This window comes from Puma concolor, chromosome D2 (assembly GCF_028749965.1).
Source record: "Puma concolor isolate L17-30 chromosome D2, mPumCon1.1.hap2, whole genome shotgun sequence".
In the NCBI taxonomy this organism is placed as follows: domain Eukaryota; kingdom Metazoa; phylum Chordata; class Mammalia; order Carnivora; family Felidae; genus Puma; species Puma concolor.
In genome coordinates, this window is record NC_141677.1 from 74049669 (window position 1) to 74071666 (window position 21998).

Consider the following 21998-nt stretch of genomic DNA (forward strand, 5'->3'; position numbering starts at 1 on the left):
CTGCTCTTAGACATTTCATAATTTCCCCGGATCATCAGGACCTCATCTCCTGCCCCTCCCCAGTCCCACCCCAATCTCTGGAATGAATGCAGATGGTCTGCCTGCTGATTCTTCATGTGGGAAAGTGCTGCCCAGCTCTGGGTGCGTTCCTACCCAGGGATCACTTACAGCCAAAAAGGGCAGCGCCCTCTCTCCCTGCTCCCCCTCCGACAATAGCATGAAAACAATGTCATAAACACACCCTGGGCTCAAGAAAGGACACAGGGGAGGGTCCGGTCACTTCTTCAGACCCAGCTCTGTGAGCTGCAGTAATTACCGGCTCCAGTTCCAGCAGCCGCCCCTCCTCAATCCTTCCCTCGCCAGGCGTGCCCTGGGGTGAGCGGGCATCTCTTTCAATTAAGACAGCTCCTTGCATTTAGGATCTTTGAGTTTTTATTCAGACACTCTCTTGCGAAACGTTCTGAAGCAAGTCGAGAGACTGCTGCAGGAAACAGCCAAGTGAGACACGGGATTAGGGAGCCAGAAGAATGAGACAGTATAGAGAAAACAGAGGAAACACAAGCCCCTATGTCGAGTCCTCTAAACAGGTACTACCCAACGGGGGTTGAAAGGTCCACAGAGAAGCTGGGAGGGCCATGCCTCCCATCCAAGAAGACAGCCTGAGCCACTGGCCACGAAGGGAAAAGGCAGAAGCCCATCCTGAGCCCAGGACAGAGGGCAGCACTGGGGTTGGGACGGGGATGACGCAGAAAGGGAGGCGGAGACTCATTCCTCTCAGGGGGCCCAGACTGTCCACATTCCCACCGCCCACCAACGGAGGCCTCCTCTTACCCGCCAGGCAACCCAGCATAGAAGGAATGATTTTCAGGGACGTTCTCTCCCACCACGATCATTAAGACCCTCCAGGCCCTGGCTCCAGACCACTCTGCCTCCTGCACTCATTCCTCCGGGCACCCGTCTGCTCTGCTGTCATCTGTTCTACGGGTGCCTCCAGCCGCCTTCCCAGGACCACCCTGCGAGGACCAGGCGGCCCCACTGACCCCCGCGCCTCTGTGCACCGCTGGCACCTAAATGGGAAGCTGTGCGCGCTTGGTCTTTGCATCCTGGGGCCTGGTGCACCTTCTCTCCCCGCAAGAAGAAGGTATCAGGAACGGAGGCTAATAGCCCAGGGCTCCTGGCCTCACTGTTTCCTTCCCCAGAAGGTACCCTGTGTGATAAGAAGTTACTACTCATGCTAACAGGCCTACGTCATCCTCTAGTCTAGGAGCATCCAGAGCCCTTGTATGCTTTGAGGACACAGAACGTACTAAGCCGAACCAGATGCGACTTCTGCTTTTGTGCCACGCTGACCTACCAAAAGTGGCAATTTCATACGATTCAACCTAAAAATGCAGCACTGCTGAGGTAAAGGAGTCCGGTTTCTCTTTCTCCGGTTCTGCTGAGACAAAGGCCAAGCCTCCGAGTGTGGCAAACCCGCCTCTCTGTCCCGTTCTTCTCTCACCACAGTCTGTACCTTGCGCTCCGGCCATAGCAAGCGACTTAACACTAGCACCCTGGACACTCCGTGCCTTTGCCCACGCCGTTGCCCCTGCCTCGAATACCCTCCCCAACCATCTCTACCTACCAAACTCCTAACCGTTCCTCAAAACCCGGCCCCAAGTCACCTTCAGCAAGCCTTCTCTGACCCACAACTCCCATCAAGTCAGGTGAATAGCCCTCCCTGGGGCTACTTGTGAGCCTGGTGAAGTTCTTCTCAATCACTCACCATTTTGCATCATGACTTCTTTTGTTTATACCTATTCCTAAACCAAAAAGAAAAGTTTTAGAAGGCAATGGCTGGGTCCTATTTACTCCTGAATCACCCAGGCTTCATACTAGGCTCTTGGTAAGTTCTCAATAAATAAATATGCAATGAGGGAATTTGGCAGAAATGTCACTCCAACACGCTGAAGTACTGAAAATTGATAGAGATCACAGAAACTGACCAACTCTTCTCTTTACCCTAAAATAAATATATGCATTATATTTTATCTCTGCCTCTACTGTCTCTGTCAGTCAGTACGAAGTGCCTAAGAATCCTTCATGCAGTTTGTGCACCTAACTTTCCCAGACTATCTCTCCTCTTACATATTTGCAAATGGAGGCTACAGCCTGGGTTCTGGAACCAGACTTCCTGGATGAGAATGTGGCTCAACCAATGCCTAGGTGTGTACCCCTACACAAGTTTCTCATGTGGACCTCGGTTTCCTTATCCACCAAGTGGGGCTGAGCGTACCTACCATTTAATAAGGTTGACACAAATTATTCCACGCGAAACGCTTAGTCAATGACCTCTCTCAGCTGTTGCAATTATTATTATTTTTATTCCTCTTGACGTCTCATGGGGAATATGGTTCGAGTTTCAGTGCGGTCACTCCTTTTCCCATTCAAACGCCACTTACTATCTTCAAGGGCACAAGAAAACGGTGGTTCCAACGAGGGCTCCCCAGAATTCATGGATTTCCTCGTATCTTCTGCATTTGAAACTCATAGTAACAGGGATCAATGAAACATTTCATAAACATGGGCTTTAAGAAACCTGCTGGCCTGTTCCTACAAAGAATGCAATCAATACTTATTTTCATACATTATTAACTGTATACCAAACGATAATGTGCAAAGGGTAATAGAAATAACAGCCGGCATGGTGCTTCTTAGACCATTCAGAGGGACAGAAAGGAAAGTGGTACCAGCATGGTGAAAGACAAATGAATAGCATATTAGGTCACCTTAAAGTGGGACTAAACTGCATATTCCTTTCTTTACCACTGTGTAATGCTATTTATATGACAACATGACAAAAAATGGCCCTAGGCATTCTGCTCTAGTTTAGAAGCCTTCCATCTCACAGTGCAATGAAAAAAAGATACAATCCAGAAATTGCTTCTTTGGTTAATATTTCTGCAGTTCCGCAGGAATGGTTTTAATAGCGTGCGTGTTCTGGATTTCGGTTGTCAATTAAGAACCCCACAGAATGCAGGGATAAATATTAAAATAATAGAGATTGGCTCGTATTTCAACTTTAGAGGCCCTTTGTCGAACAGTGTTTGAAGGTGGAAGACAGAGCAGGCAAGACGGGGAATTAAGGAGGGAGAGAAGCAGATCTTCCTTCCCTTCAGCATATCCTTACTAAAGGGTCCAGGCCTGTGTTGAAAAGTTCATCACTTAACAGCAGAAGGAGACAGGAACAAGATACAAATCTGCACTCTTCCGCTCATGGGCAGTGTGGCCCTGGGAAAGCTACTCAACCTCTCTGGACTCAGGTCTCTGTCTTGGAAATCAGAGAGAATACCTGCTGCTAAGTGTCATGGGGGACCGAAAGGAACTAATGCCCATGAACAGGCTGGGCAGTGCAGGACGATCAGCCGGGACACCCCGGGGGACTCTCTCCCCACACTCACCTCCACTTAAAAAAAAACAACAGGGGCGCCTGGGTGGCGCAGTCGGTTAAGCGTCCGACTTCAGCCAGGTCACGATCTCGCAGTCCGTGAGTTCGAGCCCCGCGTCGGGCTCTGGGCTGATGGCTCAGAGCCTGGAGCCTGTTTCCGATTCTGTGTCTCCCTCTCTCTCTGCCCCTCCCCCGTTCATGCTCTGTCTCTCTCTGTCCCAAAAATAAATAAACGTTGAAAAAAAAAAAAATTTAAAAAAAAAAAAAAAACAACAACAAAAAAAAGTGCAGGTCTGGAGATTACAGAGCTCTAGTACTGATGGGCAGCATCCCGGAGGGAACTGTGGTTTGACCAAAAATAGGCCATTTGACCAAATGATTAAAAGTCTGTCATATGCTAATGTTTGGATGGGGCGGACCCTGGGCCAATTTAGTAGGAGTAAATTGCAATTGATTTTCGAAGAAATTGCTTGTTCTCTTGCCTTTCCTCAGCTGTGTCACACTCTCTCACACACAGCTGCCTTTGTCACAGCCAGAACCAACTGCAACACATGTCAAGGAAGATCTTTTGGAGGCGAAATGCTTAATAATATAGATAGCCACATTCACGCATACGCTATAAATACAGGCAGACACGAACAGGCAGACGTACAAACATATCTCCCTCTGTGTGCATATACATGTTTATATGTGTTTTAGAGGCCTCGAATTTAGAAACAATTCTGCACCATGGTTGTGCCCTTCTGTATGTTTTGCAAATCCCTCGGTGGTTGGAGAGCTATCCGGAGTCATTTTTATTTTTTTACAACAACCTACTGTTTGAATAAAGCTCGTGAAGGAGCACAGCCCCAAAACCTCCTCTCCACACACTCCCCAGCCCTATCTATGTAAATTCTTGGATATGAAAAGCAAATGGTTAAAAGATCACAGAAGATAAAAAATCATAAGAATAAAGGTTAACAATGGCTGCTTTCACCCCTAATTTCTGATATGGTGATAGACCCTCTTAGAACATTAATTAGAATGGAAAGAGATGAAAGAAATGCCCAGGGGACATAATAAATTAGCCCCTTATGCAAATCACCCATTCGTTTTCATCACTGACCCAGCTAGCGGAGTCTCTAAATTACGGGAAGCGGTTAGCTTCTTTAACAAAAAATTCCAGATGAAAGATTAATTTTTTTTTTTTTAATCTGAAGGCTGGGAGAGCTTACAGCAAAAAATAATTTCTCACTTTCCCCTGCAGACAAGTCTCTGAAGGGGGCCGAAAAAATATGAAAATTAACCTTCCGGCTATCGGCTCCTGTTGCCAAACAGAGACTTAGTAATTAACCCTTACTCTGAAACAATTCCAAAACAACAGACAACGACCTCCTTAACGAAAGCCAATGGCTGTGGTTCTCACCCTAACTGTGGAAAAACCAAGTATGGCTTCAGAACAGGTGCACAGACCTGAGCAGGGGAAGGACAATATAAAGGAGGTGGGGAAATGCCAGGATGTGGAGAGTTTCGAATATCAATTTAAAAACAAACACACACCTAATTTTACTTGTCATCACTGTCCTGCACAATTTATGTTCTACTGCCCTAGAAATTTATGGAACTCTCAGATTTCTTATCAGTGAAATAAAGGGATTGGACGAGAATGACCTCCAAAAGTCCTACTCCATCTACAATCCAGGGATTTTATTTATCCCTCTGTAAAACAAACACGGCGCTTCTGATGATTTAATTTGTTTAAATATAATCTGATGACGTGCATTGTGTCTACTGAACTCACTCCTGGCTTCATTTTTCTCTTTCCTATCTCATTTTCCCCTTGTCCCTCTTTTCCCACTCACTTCTTATTTTGTTTCATTTTCTCCCATGTATTCAAATGAGATGCTTTAAACACATTCTGGTTCAAGTAAGGTATATATTGCATAAATCATGCTTTATAAGTGTAAGTAATATGAAAAATATATATACCAAGATCACAAGTTTCTTTGGTATGAAGAAATTGCTGCAAAGAAAAACAGTCTGTCCCAGAATAATTCAAGATTCAATATGCAGGCCCTTTAGAAAAGGAAGGAAAATACGTTAAAGACCATTCTAGTCCACTGCCCTCATTTTATCAAAGGAGTGGCTACCTCCCAGAAAGGGCAGACACTTGCCCAAGGTCACCTGGCTGGTGAGGGATAAAGCTGGAGACAGAACACCAGTCTCCTGACTCCTGAACAGTACCCCATGGACCAAACAATCCTGACTTGACACCTTCTTTTGCAAATTCAGTACTATATCCCAGAGACCCAAGAAAGAGCATCTTGTGGAAAGAATAAGCTTGGGCAGCAGAAAAATTAAGAGATGGCAGAAAGAAACACTTCCAAGGACTAAGGAGAAGGAATGAGGACAGACCTATTGGCCATAAATAATTTTGCACCTTGTCACAATCTTCAGTTCATGCCGTTACCTGTCACGTACTGATGTTTTATCTCCCCTCTTCCGGTAACAGGACCTATGGTCCTGCGATGCAAAAATATTTGGCTCTCTGTAGCTTCACATCCCTCACTGGAACATTCAGGCCTTGGCCATAAGTATCTAGACACTGGAGTGACCTGCTGTTTTCTCCATGAAACTTCTCGAGGTTGACAGTTAATCTAATAAAGTTTGCCTTCGGGAAGTGGTCAGTGATACAAGAAGACATACATTCCTCGGGTCAACATGCAGGTAGTAAGAAAGTACATGTAGCCTATGACTACCTTATTTCTGGAAAAAGAAAAAAAAAAGACATGTGTGTAGATGTGTGTATACACACCTACGTATATACACGTTCACATTTAAAGGAAAACACATTCTGGAAAGTCTCATATCAACATGTTTACAGTGGCTATCTTTGGGAGCTGTGACTAAGGCTGATTTAAATTCCTTTTCCTTTTTTACTTGTTTGTAATTTCTTATTATTCTACAAAAAAAATGAGTTGCTGAGGGACTAAGAGAGGGAGAAAATAAAAACCGAAAGTCATGGTCTGCGAAAGTGAAATGTAAGTGTACTCAGCACGGCCTGTGGAGACGGACGCATCTCCCAGGTTTAAGGCATGCCCTTCTCAGGGAGCAGTAATTCTTCCTGCTATGAGGGGCGTTGGAGAGCAGATTTATGAGCAGAGGTTAGAAGAATGGGAATCAGTCAAGCTGAGAAGGGAAAGCTGATCACAAGAATCCTTAAACACAGGAAGAGCCCCCACCCCGGGTTATCACCACCTGCAGCACAGGCACCTCTGACCAAAGAACATAAAAACAGGGCCCCAGAGGAACAGGGGGATTCAGAGCAGGAATACGGAAGACTTTCCCCAAAGGGAAGTTAAGACTCAAACAGGGTTATTAAGAGACAGGCCTTTCCTCCAGGGCCCTTAGATAAAGGATAGATTTTTCATTTTTGTCCCAGGCAGTTTATGAGCAGCCTTCCTGAAGCCTTGGGATGGCCATCCTTTTCAAGATATAGAATCGTTGTTCCATGACCAGGGAACAAGGTCTGCTGAAAAGAGTCCCGGTCTTGGAATCAGGAGCGAGCCAACAGCTAACGTGACCTTGGCACCACATGAAAAGTGGCTGAGACTTCCTGGGGATCAACGATGCTTCTGTCCAGTATTTTACATATAGTGTCTTCAAGTCCACAAGAACCTATAAGGTAATAACCTTCATCTCATTTTATATCCGAGGAACCTGAGGCAGAGTGAGCTCAAGTGATGTGTCCAAAACGAAGTGAGTGGCAGGGCTAGGATGCACCCAGGCCGGTAGGCCTCAGAGCATAAGTTCATTCTCCAGCACTGGTACCCACAAAGGTGTGGACGCACGAAGCTGCCCAGGGCACTGGTGGGACAGCAGACAGTGGCCTGGCTTGTTTGGACGCAGGGCAGCTGCGGTGAGATGGAAAGTCAGTTAGTGGAAGGATCTACGGAGGAAAACTGAAGCCAGATTGTTCCTACCGGTCACCAGGGTGCTAAGATAAGCCCTGCCAATGAGAAGGCCAGGTTGGATTGAGAGGAACTTGACACAGTGATGGCAATAAGAAGGTCAATGTAACATTCAAGTGCAAGTTGAGTATATTTAGGGAATGGAGAGAGGAGAGCAATTCAAAAGACAGCTGGTGGACTGCAAAAGACTTGGTGATGGGTCTGGGTGAGGAATGAGAATGGCAGACAGGGTGGAAGTAACCCCAAAGCTTACGATTTAGGCAGACAATGTCACATGTAAGACAGGAGAGTCGGAAAGAGAAGGGTGTAAGGAGAAAAGGGGAGAGATGGTGAGATCCGTCTTGGATGCGTTGGGTGTGAAGTAACTGAGACACATCCGGACGGAGTTGTGCAAGACACAGCTGGAAATGTTGGTTGAGAGCTCTGGAGAGGCTGGAGTTAGAGGGAAGGCACTGAGTGGTCGGTCTAAGCGGTAGCTTCTATCCCAGGAACGGATGAAGTTTGTCCAGAAAGCATGCAGAACAGAAAGAGGCCAACAGTGGCCTATGGCATTGCCATGTCCTGGCAAAGGTCTTAGAGGCCACCCTCAGGCAGTGTGGCCCTGGCCAAATCACTTCCCCTCTCTGAGCTTCAATTCTGTAAAAACAGAAGGTCAGACTAGACCTCTAAGGCCCTTCCCTGATATCCAAGCACCCATGGTTAACAAGATGGCTACTCAGAGCCAGGAAGAATGCTCCATGCTGACAGGAAACTCGGCATAACAAGCAGGTCCCTAACTTTCCAGCGGGAAAGACAGACACATACATAAGGCCGCTCAATACACTGTGATAAACTGCTATCATAAAGGCAAGAGCAAAATGCAGCATAAAAGAGTCCTGAGTAGAGGGTGCCTGTCTGGGGGAATCCAGCACAGCCCTCAGAGATGAAGTTGGATCTACGTGTCGAGGCACTAACAGAGGCAAGAGCATGTGCAAAGGCACAAAACAGCGAATGCACATGGAATACCTGGGGAATGGACTGCTCGGTGCGCTTGAGTGCAGAGGAGGTGACGGGGTTTGTAGAAGGAGGGCAGGCGCCAGCCGGCCTGCTGAGGAGTTTGCCAGACAAGGAACAGCGGGGGTTCTAAACTATTGGCAAAACGTGATTAGAGTTGTTTTGGAGAGCCGAGTGCAAAGCAAAGGGCCACCAGACACCCCAGGACTTGGTATTTACAAACACCTCTCTCGTGTCCTGATTTCACAAGATAGCGCAGGACCTTATAAGACCCATCTTCAATATATAAAAGTTTTAAGAAAGCTTTTTTTTTTTCATACTGACATAAATACGATGGCACATTAAAACAGAAATGTTCAACATGGCTAACTATTCATAACATCATTCAGAAAAAGAGAAGCCATACTCAAAAGAGTGTTTAGGGCCATCTTCTCCTGAAGCAATAGATTTCCAAGTATGTGGGAACCAATGTCAAGATCCTAAGGCTTCCTGGGAAGGTCTAAGCCACTCCTGGGACTCGGCAGGAAATGATGACAGAGCTAGAGGGCTAGACCTTTGTCTTTCCCCAAACCAGAGTCAGCATGTTCAAATCCTAATAGCGCCCTTTCCCCACCTCTATCTTGTCTCTTGCCTGCAGTACCATCAGCTTTTGTTATGTTTGAGAAAGGCTGGCGTCTCTTGACTCTTCTCTACAAAACCCAACCTCCCAGTCAATACTTTTAGACCCTGAAGCCCTCTTTTTCCCTTGCTGCCATAGAGGTGCTTATATTCCCCTCTGATTGTCCATCCTCAGGCTTTTCTTGGCAGCCACTGTGCCTTCCAAATTTCTCGTTACTCTGCTCTCCCCCTAGAGAGTCCAAAAGCACGGCCAACGCATTCATGTCCCTTTCGAATCACTATGTACTTTTTGCTGTTTCTAGGACTTTCACGAAGAAGAAAAGGCGAGGTGAAAAGAGCAGAAAGTTACGGTAGAGGTGAAACAAACGTGGTAGGTCTGTCCTCTGGGGCTCCATATGCCCACGTGGCTCTGCTCTCTTGGCTCCCAAGACACTTTTCCGTGTTCTCTCCTCTCCTCCAACCTCCTTTGGCACTGGCTCCCTCCTTCCTTTGTGCACTCCCCCTCACGGTCTGGTTCTTCCCATTTGAGACCTCTAAGAACCACTCTGGCATCAACCCACAACAAAGGCACCTCCTTGAGCCCTTAAAAGTGTTTTTAAGGTCAAATGCTTCCACCAACACGTTTCCACAAGGGCTGTCCCTCCAACTCCCCACTGCAGCTCCCCAGTTCTCGCCTGACTAGACTGTCTGATTTCCCTCCTGCAGCGCAGGCTTCAGACCAGAGATGACAGGTTTTAGACTCTATCTTCTTTTCCTCCCTTCCTTGTTCCTGCCAGGCCACTGATCGCACGTCAACACAGCCTTTGGTGATCAAGTAAACAATGGCAAAGATGGCTGTGGGTTTGAGAAGCCCAAAGAAAATGGAAACACAAGAACGTCAAACATGTCTTGTTCGGTGAGACAATTCAGTTCACATTTAATGTACGTGGATAAACATTCTCTTCACATTAGGCAAAGAAACCCAAATATGGAAACTGTGATTGCTACCATATCTGTAAAAGGCAGAGGCCCTGTTGTCCTGGTTTCATCAGAGAGCTTTTCAAGACAGAAGAGATGTTCTAGAAACTCGGATTCAAACCACGAAAGCAACATTCGTCATCCTGCTCTTCTGTCTTTCTCTATCCTACAAATGCCAAACTGGATAAGATGCATTATTCAACGACTTAAAGCCTCTCAAGGTTCCATTTGGCTTCCCTAGGCCCACTCAGGGGACACGGTCACTGTCAGAGGTCAAAGCTCATTAGCACTGGAACCTAAATTCAATGCCCTTGAGATATAAAACCTAGCTCCTGGGGCGCCTGGGTGGCGCAGTCGGTTAAGCGTCCGACTTCAGCCGGGTCACGATCTCGCGGTCCGTGAGTTCGAGCCCCGCGTCGGGCTCTGGGCTGATGGCTCAGAGCCTGGAGCCTGCTTCCTATTCTGTGTCTCCCTCTCTCTCTGCCCCTCCCCCGTTCATGCTCTGTCTCTCTCTGTCCCAAAAATAAATAAACGTTGAAAAAAAAAATTTTTTTTTAAAAATAAATAAAACCTAGCTCCTGACAAGGCCTTCCTGGCTCTGATTAATTCATTATGACTTCTGGGTTCTCAGCAGGACCGGTCTCGCAACCTCAGGCTCCTATCTGCTATGGAAAGAAACCTGGCTGAGAAAGGGATCCAAGAAAATGAATGAGTGAAACTTGGTCCATGCAGAAGAACTTCCAAAGTTCATAAAAGAAATTCAGACGAACCAGTGGTATCTGAGAATGGCCAAGCCCTTTGAAGTGTAGAATGAAGGCAAGGATTGAAAATACCACTGCAGACCATAGTGAATGGGCTCTGGAGGTGACTTCAATCTTCCATCAGAATCATGAGCTGTCAGGACTAGAGATTAGTTACTTCAGTGGTCTCATTATACCAAGCAAAGAGAGACCCCGACAGGGAAAATGAGTTTGCTGAAGTCCTATCGTCCATAGCAGTTCTGAAATTAAAAATTTTTTTTTTCAACGTTTATTTATTTTTGGGATAGAGAGAGACAGAGCATGAACGGGGGAGGGGCAGAGAGAGAGGGAGACACAGAATCGGAAACAGGCCCCAGGCTCCGAGCCATCAGCCCAGAGCCCGACGCGGGGCTCGAACTCACGGACCGCGAGATCGTGACCTGGCCGAAGTCGGACGCTTAACCGACTGCGCCACCCAGGCGCCCCGCAGTTCTGAAATTAAAACCCAAATGAACCTTCTTCCTTGCCCACCTCCTCACTCCTACTGTACCCAGGGGGGGGTTCAATCCCTCCAAGCATCTTAGGACAAAGACTAAGGAGTAAGTCTTCCCCAGGGCAGGTTCAGGCAGGAGGCACTGCTCCTCAAAGGACCAGGAAGGTCAGGTTCGCCTCCAGTATGCCGTGTGCCATATCCCACCCCAGCTCCTACAGACTTGCTCCCATGAGAGCCCAGATGTGTCTGTGGGTCTTTCTTCCAGGGCTTGAGACACTGCCTTAGAGGGGCCAAGGGGACAGGGAGCATTAGTAGGGATTTGGAGTGGAAATTATCAGTATTGTTTAGATAATACACGAATGCCTCTGGTGCTAAACTTATACCCTTGTATCTTATCCCAGAAAACGTGTAGATGTGCGCACGCCCACACACACACACACACACACACACACACACACACACACACAAACACACACACACTTTTTTTCCTCTGAATCAAAAAAACAGAATAATGTAGAAGAATGCTTCTCAAGCTTTATGTGTATATGAAGCACCCAGTCCAGGGATTTTCTTAAAGTGCAAATTCTAATTCAGTAGGTCTGGGATGGAGCTTGAGATCCCACGCTTCTAACCAATTCCCAGGCGATGTCCACGCCACTGGTCAAAAGACCGCGCCCTGAACAGCTAGGGGCAGATATTACAAAAGCCTAGAATCAGACAAATCTAGGTTTAAATTCTGGTGTCACTGATCATGAGCTTTGTGGTCTTGGGTTGGTTTCCTGACTTCACACTGCTTCAACTGCTTCATTCCTAAAGTGGAAATAATAATATCTAAGATACACGTGAAGATTGTTACCTAAGTTCATGATGAAAAGCTCTTAACATCGTGCCTGGAATATAAGAGGGGCTTAATAAACGCCAGTTGCTGGCTGTCTCTAAGATTCATGAGGGCAGGGGTGACATCTGTCTGGCTCACTGCCAAAATCCCAATGGCTAGAACGTAGTAGGTACTCAAAGGATGTCTGTGAATGTATGTATAATACACCCACACATAGTATCACTATTTACACACTCCCTTGGCTGTCTATGGCTTTCTGCAGGAAAACAGAAAACGTTTAGAAACGTTAGAAACCAGGACACCCTCACCAGTCACAAACCATCATCTCATAGAATTCAACATGAACCGCCATGTAGAACCACCAAGAAAACATATAATCTGTGACGGCTGTATACACTTGAGAAAATGTCTTAACTGTAAACAAAGAAAGGCAACATCAGTCTGGAATCTGTATGTCATTAAGAGAAACTACTACCTTGCTCATTATTTATGGAGCTGCCTGAACGCCAGTGTTATGAAAAACGTAATTCTACAACGCAGTGCACTTCCAAAACAAATGTAGAACTGCAAAAGGAGACCAAACAAATCCCGGGAAGCGAGACCACTTTTTAAAGGGCCATTGGAGCAGTAATACATTCTTTTATACATGCCCACACTTGCTCAGGAAAAATTAAAAATAGAATTGTTAACAAATGGTAGAGTTTAATCTTTCAAATCAAAGGCAGACCCGTGGGTCCGTCCGAGATTCTTCAACAATCTAAGATTATCTTCAGAAGTCTCGGAAAGTAAGCGGCATCATTTAAACTGATCCCTTTGCAGGGAGGCACAGTGAATGGTGTGTAGCAAGAAGGGAATATGATTGCCACCTACAGACAGAAGTAGCACTCCCTATGCAAGAGCCAGCCAATCATATTTCAATGTGAAAACAAAATGCAACCAAATCACCTCCCTCCAACCTTTCAAATCACCACACCACATTACTTCATTTAGAATTACTTTCAAGTCATACAATCATCTCTAGGCATTCTGCCTCTTCATTATCATCATCCTACTTCTAATTTCCCAGAAACACTGTGCCATTCCAATATCTACTTATACACTATCTGAGAGCCAAAGCGAATGCAAGCCAATGGATTTCAAGCAGGCAGAGGCATCAGAGTGGAAGCACGAATCTGCTTACCTGGTATGAATGGGACCACCCGGAATATATCAGACAATCTGCTGTTAACTGGTTCATAAGGGGAATCTTCGAGCAGATCATTTCCTAAAAACAACAGAATGACTGGGCTTAGATCTGGAAAGCAGGCATATTTCAGAGAGTTGTTGTTATTGAATCTAAATTCTAATTATGCTATGATTGTGTAACAAAAAGATGCTGAAACCTTCAAAGATCTCAAAGGCATCTATTCGGCCATGGATATTTTTCCCTCCCTCCGCCTTTGTTGTCCTTGCTCTCCCCAGAGTGCCATGAAAACACTGGAGAGCAACCCAGCCTGATCTTGCCCGAAAACTCTCCCACTCTTTGCAAAGGAATGAAATAGGAGAGGAAGAAACCAGTGATGTCACCAGCCCAGCTTGCCTCCAGGAGCCAATGGAAGAAAGGTGGCCCAAAAGAGGCCCCCCGTGTCTTTGCTCTTAAACATGGCATGTGGTCAGAAAGCCGGTATGCTGGCTATTCAACAGGCATAGGTTCTGGAGGAAGTGGCAGCTGAGAGGTCAAGTCTGTAGGTTACAAATTCTTGGTGTGAGTCTCCATGGAGAATGAATGCACTGAACGTTTGTGTTAGATTTACAAACCTCAGACACCTCTGGCACACAAGGACCCCCAAATTCCCCTTGGAATGGATGGTTGTGACAAGTGGTCCTTTTTCTCTCAAAGCCACTTCTGTGTTAACTGGGGTTTGAACCACACCAGCTGGTTCAAGACTCAGGGAATCTAAGATGACAAATGCTTTCTCACACATCTGCCTTTGATCAGGTTTGTGGGGGGTTAAGATAGAATAGATTCTACTGGACCTTTTATTCTTAATTCTTTATCTGATGTCAGAATAGATAGAAAGGAAGAAAGGGGAGAGAGTCCGGACACGATTCAGGGCAAGTCTTTGTATTATTATTCTCTGAAGCCAGCTCTCCTTGGAGAAAAGTTGTGAGTTCCTGCCAAGTCTTTTAACGGGCTCCTGCTCGGATGCTCTGACCAGGTTTCAGAGAGGTCAGCGGGGGCCCGGGGGTGTCCCCCACCCCCTCATGGGTTTTCCAACAACCAGGCCCCAACAATGCTGCTCGGGAGGCAGCAAACACCAGCTGCGGCTGTCCCTGGGGGCCAATGAAAGGTCCTCATTCTGCAGCTGGGGAGAAGCGAGTCGCGGATGAGGTCAGCGGGACCCGGCCGAGGGGCCCGCCTGCCTTTGAGGGGGGAGGGGGAGAGGTGGGAGGGGGAGGGGTGGGGGGGCGAGGACGGCGGGCGCGTACCCTGCAGGCTCTGGTACATGCTCCAGTAGATGCGCAGGCAGTTCTTCTCCTTCTTCATACCCCGCTTGCAGCGGCAGTTGTAGAGAGACTTCTGCTTGAGGGCCTCCATGGCACTGCGGCACTCGTCCTTGGCCTCCAGGCCGGATGTCAGGCTGAAGTTGGTCTCCTTGCCCGCCACGCACTGCCTCAGCGTGCGGTACTTGGTGCTGCAGCTCTGCTCTTTCAGGCACTGATCGCTGGCTTTCACACAGTCCAGGCGGTCCCCGCCGCTCACCTCCGCCGACAGGAGCAGGTCTACGGGCGGAGGGGGAGGGAGCGTGAGGGCAGCTGGGCAGGGGCCCGAAGCCCCAGGCTCCGGGGAGGGCGCGCGCTAGAGCGGGCTTCTGGGGTGCCCTGCGCAGCCAACGGGCCCGCCCCTCTACGCCGGGGAGTCCTTTTCCCGCCCCGGGACCTCCTGCCTCCTTGGTCTCCCCACCCCCCACGCCGATCCCCAGCCAGCCAGGCTTTGCGGGCTTTTCGCGGTTTGCCCCGCAGCGCGCGCCGCCCACCGCGCGTGCCCGCCCCGCCGCTCCGGGGCAGAGGCCGGCGGGAGCAGCTGCTCGGCCCCACCCGACTGCAACCCGGGGCTTTCCGAACAGGAGGGCGGCTGCGGGCCGGGCGCGGGGCGGACGAGCCCCGGTCCGCGGCCGGCCGGGCGGGGAGCGCTCAGACGCTATTCGGTGGAAAAAGTTTTCCCTTCCAAGTTTGCTCTCCCAGTCCAATGCTGGCCCACACCACACCTGCCCGCTGCGCCTCCGCAGGCTCCCGAGACTCGCTGGAGGCGCGGGTCCCGGGGCTGGAGGACTCGGACCCCTTCGCTCTCCGCCAAGATAGGGCATGAAAAGGCACAGAAATTAAAAACCAAGCACAAAAAGCTGCGGGCAAGTGCCGCGCCATCCCCGCCTCCGAAGCCCAGCGTGCTGAGGATTCACGATCCCCTTCCCCCAAATGAAACTTCGCCCGCCCACACCCAGCGCCACCGCACTGCAATTCGAAGGGGCTGCCGCGAGGACCCCTCGGACTCAGCGGGTAGGAAAGCTAGCGGCGGCCTCGACTTACCCAGGAGCGGCAGCGCGAAGTACAAGGTCGCCAGGAACATGGTGCCGGCGCGCAGCTGGTCCCCGCCCCCCAAAAAATCCCGAGCCGCCGCTGGGTCTCTCCGGGGAAGCTCAGCATACAGCGTTCCCCGGACGGCCGCGCTGCTCTGGCCGCCCAAAGTTCAGCTCCATCCAGTGCGAGACGAAACTCCCGGGTCCGTCCGCCGCCGCCGCCGCCGCCGCCGGCGACTCAGCTCCCGGCGGGCGGCTGGCGCGAAGGTGGGAGGCGGTTCCGCTTTTAGGGGTTCAGGTCTGACCCAACCTGGAAGGGAGAGCGCGCTTTGAAATGAGAGCCGGGAGCGCTAGAGCCTCCCCCGCCCCTCTGCCCTCCCCTGCTCCCGCCTTGGGGGACTTTCTAGCTCCCGGGTGAGGGCCCACCCCTAACCCGGTCGGGGCGCAGGAAAGGGGCGCGGGGGGGAGGGCATGTACGTGTATTCCGGGGAGCCGCCCGCAAGGGCAGGGCGGGGGCTGGAGAGGTCGGAAGCGGGCTCCCAAAGTCCAAGGGGCGTCTATCGGGTCCAACCCAAGAGGCTGAACGCAAGCAAATAAATAAATAACGTTACTTTCCGAGCGCTGCGAGCGGAGCCAGCAGCTGCCGGGAGTCGAAGCACACGGCGGCAGCAGCTCTTCCTCCAGCCCTGGCGCAGAAAGAGCCCCTTCTCCCTGGAAGTTCGCCGCCCCCTCCTCCAGCCAGCTCGCTGGCTCCGCTGCCGGCCCTCTTCACCCAAACCACCAATCGCCGTCCCCGGTCGCCGTCCCCCCTCCCCTCCCTGGGCTCGCCTCCTTTCGGAGGCAGCGGGGCCATAGGGAACCGACGTCCCGGCTGGGGCCGAAACCCGGTTCGCGCGCCCCTACCCGCCGTGCGACCGCTGCCTCCCGGGTGTCCGCGCCGTGCACACACTCGCCCAGAGCCCTGGACTCGGGCTCATCAACGCCACCGCCCGGGGCGAGCGCAACGGCCGGCAGCCCCGGAGCGCTAGGGCAGGTGCAGCCCGGAGTCGCGCGCGCCCCCGGACCCCAAAGTTGAGGGGCGCCTGCAAAAGGGGAGAAGGGGGTGGGGGAGCGGCGATGGGTTCCCAAACCCACAGAACGAGAAAACTCTCTCCAAATGCCACCAACCTGGACTCAACCGACCGTGTCCAGCTGTGTCGAGGAGCCAGTTTGTTTATTTATTTATTTATTTATTTGGGGGGGGGTGTCCCCGCCCCTTCCTTCCCTTTCCGGACTCACTTCTCTGCGCTAGGAAGAAGATGCGGTAATCTCCGAGAGCTCAAAGGACTGAGTGGGGCCAGGAAGATTTCCGAGCAGAGCCCCGGCTCTCGGGTGCCGGTGAGGGATATGGGAAGCTGTGCGGAGGCTAGCGGGTTCCGAGGCCAGATTTCTTTGCCTGAGGACCCTCGGCCTGCTCCTGCTCCCGCCGCCTCGTAGCACACCCGCCAAGCCCCTCTGAGGCTCGCCCGCCGGGACGCCTCAGATGAACACGCCGGTCCGCGGTGGGATCCGGCGCCAGACCCAGCACGCGCGCACAGGACACACAGCGCTATGCAGCGGGCCGCGAGTGCTGCCAGACTCTCTCTCTCTCTCTCTCTCTCTCTCTCTCTCTCTCTCTCTCTCTGAGACAAAAAAAAGGGGGGGCACAAAGCACAAGGGCTCTTTCTTCCGTCCTAGTGCAATCGAACCAGACCCTTCTTCCGAACACAAAGTTTTTCCCCACGTCACTCGTGGCTATGACTCAAGACTTGGCGCGTTAAAGACACACTCAGACCCAGACCCTCGGAGCCGAGATCGCAGGATATGCCCACGCACCGATGCACGCCAGCGCGCACGCACTCACACATGCACACGCAGTCTCGATCGCTCTCCGGGAGCTTGGGCAAGGAGACAAAAGCGGAACCCTCCCGGCCATTGCATTTAAACCGCGTCAGATCTGACTTGGGGAAATTTATAAGCTGACCTCCATCTTGGCTGTTTCAAGAGTAAATTTTTAAATCATAAATTAAAACCCCAGCACATACACAGCCTCTCACCCCAATTTCTGCGAGCACTCAATCTCTGCTATACTGCTGACCACCCCCCCCCCACCCCAACACACACTCCTCTCCCAGTGCACCGGGGGGCGCCCGGAGCACTGAAGTCTACACTGGGTGGAGAAAAGGGTCTGGGGAACAGCCCTCCTTGGCGGATGGCAGTCCCGCTGCTCAGGGCTTGTGTTCGGGATCGTTGCTGATATCCAAGTTCATCATTCACGGAAACCGAGTTTGAATCGAGTCTGGGTGAGCTCAGCTGTCAAATCTGCAAACCCATCGCACCAGACAATGGGCCTGGGAGGAGAGAAAAGGAACGCTGATCTTCATCAAGAGAGGTTAATTGAAAAGGGCGCGGGCTTTGGGTGAAGTTTGAGGCTGGGGTGTTAAGGGCGGGGAGATAAGAAGGAAAGAGGAGGGTAGCTCTTCATTCGGTTCCACAACAGCCAGGCGCGCCCCTAGGCTGTGGTGCCTCCAGTGCGTGCTGTGTATTGTTTGGTGTGTCTGCGCCTCCGTGCGCGCCCCAAACCCAGGGGACACTCCACCGATCTGCACGTCTGTGCACGTGTTCCTCAGGAACAGTAGGAAAGGACTGACGCTCAACACATGAGCTCTCTCTGTCTCTCTCTTTCTCTCTCTTTCACACACACACACACACACACACACACACACACACACACACGGTCATACCATACACGGATTTCTTGTTCAGTGTATCAGCTTACACTTGGTTGTTGAGTAAACAAAGCAAGCATATGTCACATTTTCGCGACAGATGGTTCAAACCAAGGGCTACTTAGTTCTCTTTCTCTAACAGTGGTAACAGTCCAAGTTACTGGGCTGACTACGCGGAAATGTAATTAAGTCTTCTAATCAATTTCTTCACGTTAAGTTTATTCTCATATTTTCACACACAAACCAGAGAAATCCCAGGGAGGTGGTTTTAGTAAGAGGAGGGCCCAAAATGAATCAAGACTGTGTTTCTCCATGGACACCCAAAACATAAAACCCTCTTTCCTCATTCCACTTTATAAGTGGAGGTGAATATCTCCCTTTGGGAAGTCAGTAATTAGAATTCCAATTCTCAATGGATAGACTAGTATCCATCATTGCTGACCACATGGGATGATTGGATGACAATGAGGTTTCATTTGAGGACAGCCACCCACCCCCCCCCCCCCCGCATCTTTTGTGAGTGTTGTTTAGAAATGATTCTATGTTGCCCTAATGTTCCACAGATATGTTTTAAATAAAATTTTAACAGGGTGGGGTAAGGATGGAAAAAAAAAATTCTCCAAATGTAAAACATGGGACTTCTTTAAAAATATTTATAGCTTCAAGAATGTATTGGAACCATTCAGTCAAACTAGTCCTCGTTAAGTTCTTACCGATGATGAAACCAGAGCTTTATTTTCTTTCAAAAATAAACCGCCAGCCACTAGAAGTCTGTTGTCCAAGACAATAGTTACTAGCCACATGACTATTTCAAGAAAAGATAATTCAAATTAAATGAAAGAAAAATGGGGTTTCTTGGTAGCACTAGCTACATTTCAAGTGCTCAGTGGCTGCATGTGGCTAGCGGCTACCATATTGGACAGCCCAGATACGGAACGTCACCATCACAGAAAGTTCTGTCGGGCAGTTGGTGTGAAATTAGTTAATGTGATGTATACGTAAAGTTCTTAGAATTATAGAATGATGCACACGTGGAATGGGTGCTGCATAAGAAACAGTAGTAGTAGTTATTGTTGTGATGATGATACGATCATGATCACTATGCCTTGCTACTCTTTTGAAGAAGCTGAAGAATCCATGAAGACACAACTCCCTGTTGGTGTGCCCTCCACTCAGAATGGAGATGACCAGGCAAACAAGCCAAAGAATGGAGAATGGATGCGTCGAAGGCTGATCTTCCAAGGAGAGCTGCGCATGGAAGGATGTGGCCCTTACTCTATCTACCCTGAGACTTCTTGTAGAAGGAGTTAACAAAACATTACTGCCTTGCAACTATAGCTACTAACTTCTAAATGTGAGGCAAACACACAGCTGAAAAGCCCTTGCAATATGGAAGATAGAAACGCATGTGACTTACTGTATTAATATTATCTCTGTTTCCTTGGAGCTTATCTATTCTCATGTGTACAGGCCTGATCTCAAGATGAAAGGTGACGCTGAAATATCAAATATTATTAATGATGATAAAGGCTCATGCTATCCTCTGTGACATGTTTTCTCGGTGGGAAATTGGTTTTAATGCTACAAAATTAGGTTCAATCTACCCATAAGCATGTGAAATGAGCAATTTGCTTGCATTTCGTCGTGTGTTTTCATGAGTTAACAGATGAGTCATGGTGAGAATGACAGTTTTATTCCATGCAGTATTTTGTCTCCTACTCTCATTGCCTTGGCCCTATAGAGTATAATGTAAAACACATTCATTTTGTAAACTTATACTGCTCAACAACCACTCAAGTTTCTCTAACTCAAACTAGACCATCAAAGTATCTGACATTAGGCGGTTTGACAGACTTACCTCTAGCTACACAAAACCACTCACTATTCCCTAAATGTGCCATGATTTTATCCATTATTATTATTATTATTATTATTATTATTATTATTATTTGCTACTGCTACACCTTTGCCCATGCTGTTCCACCTGCCTAATATGTGCTTCAAAATAAAATTTTAAAACGCAGTACTGGGGCACCTGGGTGGTTCAGTCAGTTAAGCCTCCGACTTCGGCTCAGGGCACGATCTCACCGGTCATGAGTTCGAGCCCCATGTCGGGCTCTGTGCTGACAGCTCGGAGCCTGAAGCCTGCCTTGAATTCTGCGTCTCCCTCTCTCTCTCCGCCCCTCCCTCACTTGCGTTCTGTATCCCTCTGTCCCTCAAAAATAAATAAACATTAAAAAAATGTAGTACAGCTCCAACAGGCCACTAAGGATAGCAAGGATGTCTTCAGCCAGAACGACTAGTTCTCTGTAGTATATTCCCACAGCCCTGTTGGGATCTTTATTATACCTGTTGCAACACACATTGGAGTTAATTGCTGTATCTGTCTCTTCATCTGGAATGGGAGTTCCTTGAAGGCAGGAAGACATTCTCCTCTTATTCTCCTCCTCCTCCTCCTCCTCCTCCTCCTCCTCCTCCTCCTCCTCCTCCTCCTCTTCCTCCTTCTTCTTGCTCTGGCATCCTCAGCATTTAGACTGATGACTGACACATAGTCACCTCCAATAAATGTATATTGATTGCATGAATAATGAGTGATGTTGTTTCTCATTTTCCTCTGACACAATAATTCTACTGAAAGGTTTACATAAAATCCCTTTACTATATGAACAATACTAAATATAAGTACTTCACGCAATTACTGGTATTGCCGTACCAATAATAGTATCAAATATGTATTATTCCTTTGGGGATTTGACATTTACATTTTCAAAAAAAAAACACAAAACCCATTATTGTAATAGAATGCTCTTTTTCTAGTTCACTTTAATAGTAGCATATGACATATTTCATTTCTGGGAAATGATAGCTCGCCTTAGGTCATATTTTAAGGCATAAAGCCAGAGGCAGAGTAGCGTTCTCACCTGAAGTTCTCTAATCATCTAGAAATGTGCCTCTCTCTGGGAGAGAAAGATTTAGAAGAGCCAGATTACAATTACCCTGGAGCCTTCATCCTGGAAGGCAAAATTTTAAAAGCCAAATTGACCCCATAGTGTTAGAAATGCTTTTATAGACACACAAGACCTCGTGCAATCTTTTAGGAAAATGAGAAACTAGTCATCATCCAAACTTGGAAGGCTGGTGTGAGGGTGCACCTGCTGACACAGGGCTCACCTTCTACTGCTGTACCTTCAACATCTGCCCTTTGGTGACAGGGGAAGAGCTACTTGCTCTCAGATTTCAGAGCTCTTTTCCAGGCTGACTATATTAAGATATGTCTTTTGAACATTATTTGCAAATGGTAGTTTCTTATTGGCTGTCAAGGTGCCTGACCCCTAGGAACCTATCCTAGGGAATCTCTCTTCCTCCTTCGTTTTCAAGCAATTTTCATTTCTTCATACTAATATGCCAGTGCGAAGATGTTAATGCATTTGTTAAAGAATAGTGCATTTCATGAGCGTTGAAGTCATTTGTACTTTGGCCTTATGCCACCGAATGCATCGAAGGTATGCAGTCCTGATGAAATAATGTGCCTGTCAAGTCTTAGTGCTTGAATATATGGCAAAAGGTAGACCATCTTCGGGGGACTTGCGAGCTTTTCTTAGTGATCGTCAAAGGTGCCGGAGTAAAAGCCCTGTACATGTCGGTCCTCCTTATCCGGAAAGGATGGGGAAGAAACGC

The 21998-nt window shown here is 48.6% G+C and overlaps 1 protein-coding gene across 2 annotated transcripts in view; it reads right to left on the bottom strand.

Moving 5' to 3' along the window:
* The window catches only part of GFRA1 (GDNF family receptor alpha 1), a 212998-nt gene extending 196665 nt beyond the window's left edge, over nt 1-16333 (bottom strand). For both annotated transcript variants that reach the window (XM_086680959.1, XM_086680958.1), the window contains exons 1-4: nt 16185-16333; nt 15584-15883; nt 14486-14779; nt 13197-13280 (exon numbers count right to left, since the gene is read on the bottom strand). In XM_086680959.1, coding sequence (XP_086537085.1) covers nt 13197-13280; nt 14486-14779; nt 15584-15623 — 418 coding nt within the window. In that variant the 5' untranslated portion in view covers nt 15624-15883; nt 16185-16333. The remainder of the gene's footprint in view (nt 1-13196; nt 13281-14485; nt 14780-15583; nt 15884-16184) is intronic.
* Between the last annotated feature and the right edge of the window lie 5665 nt (nt 16334-21998).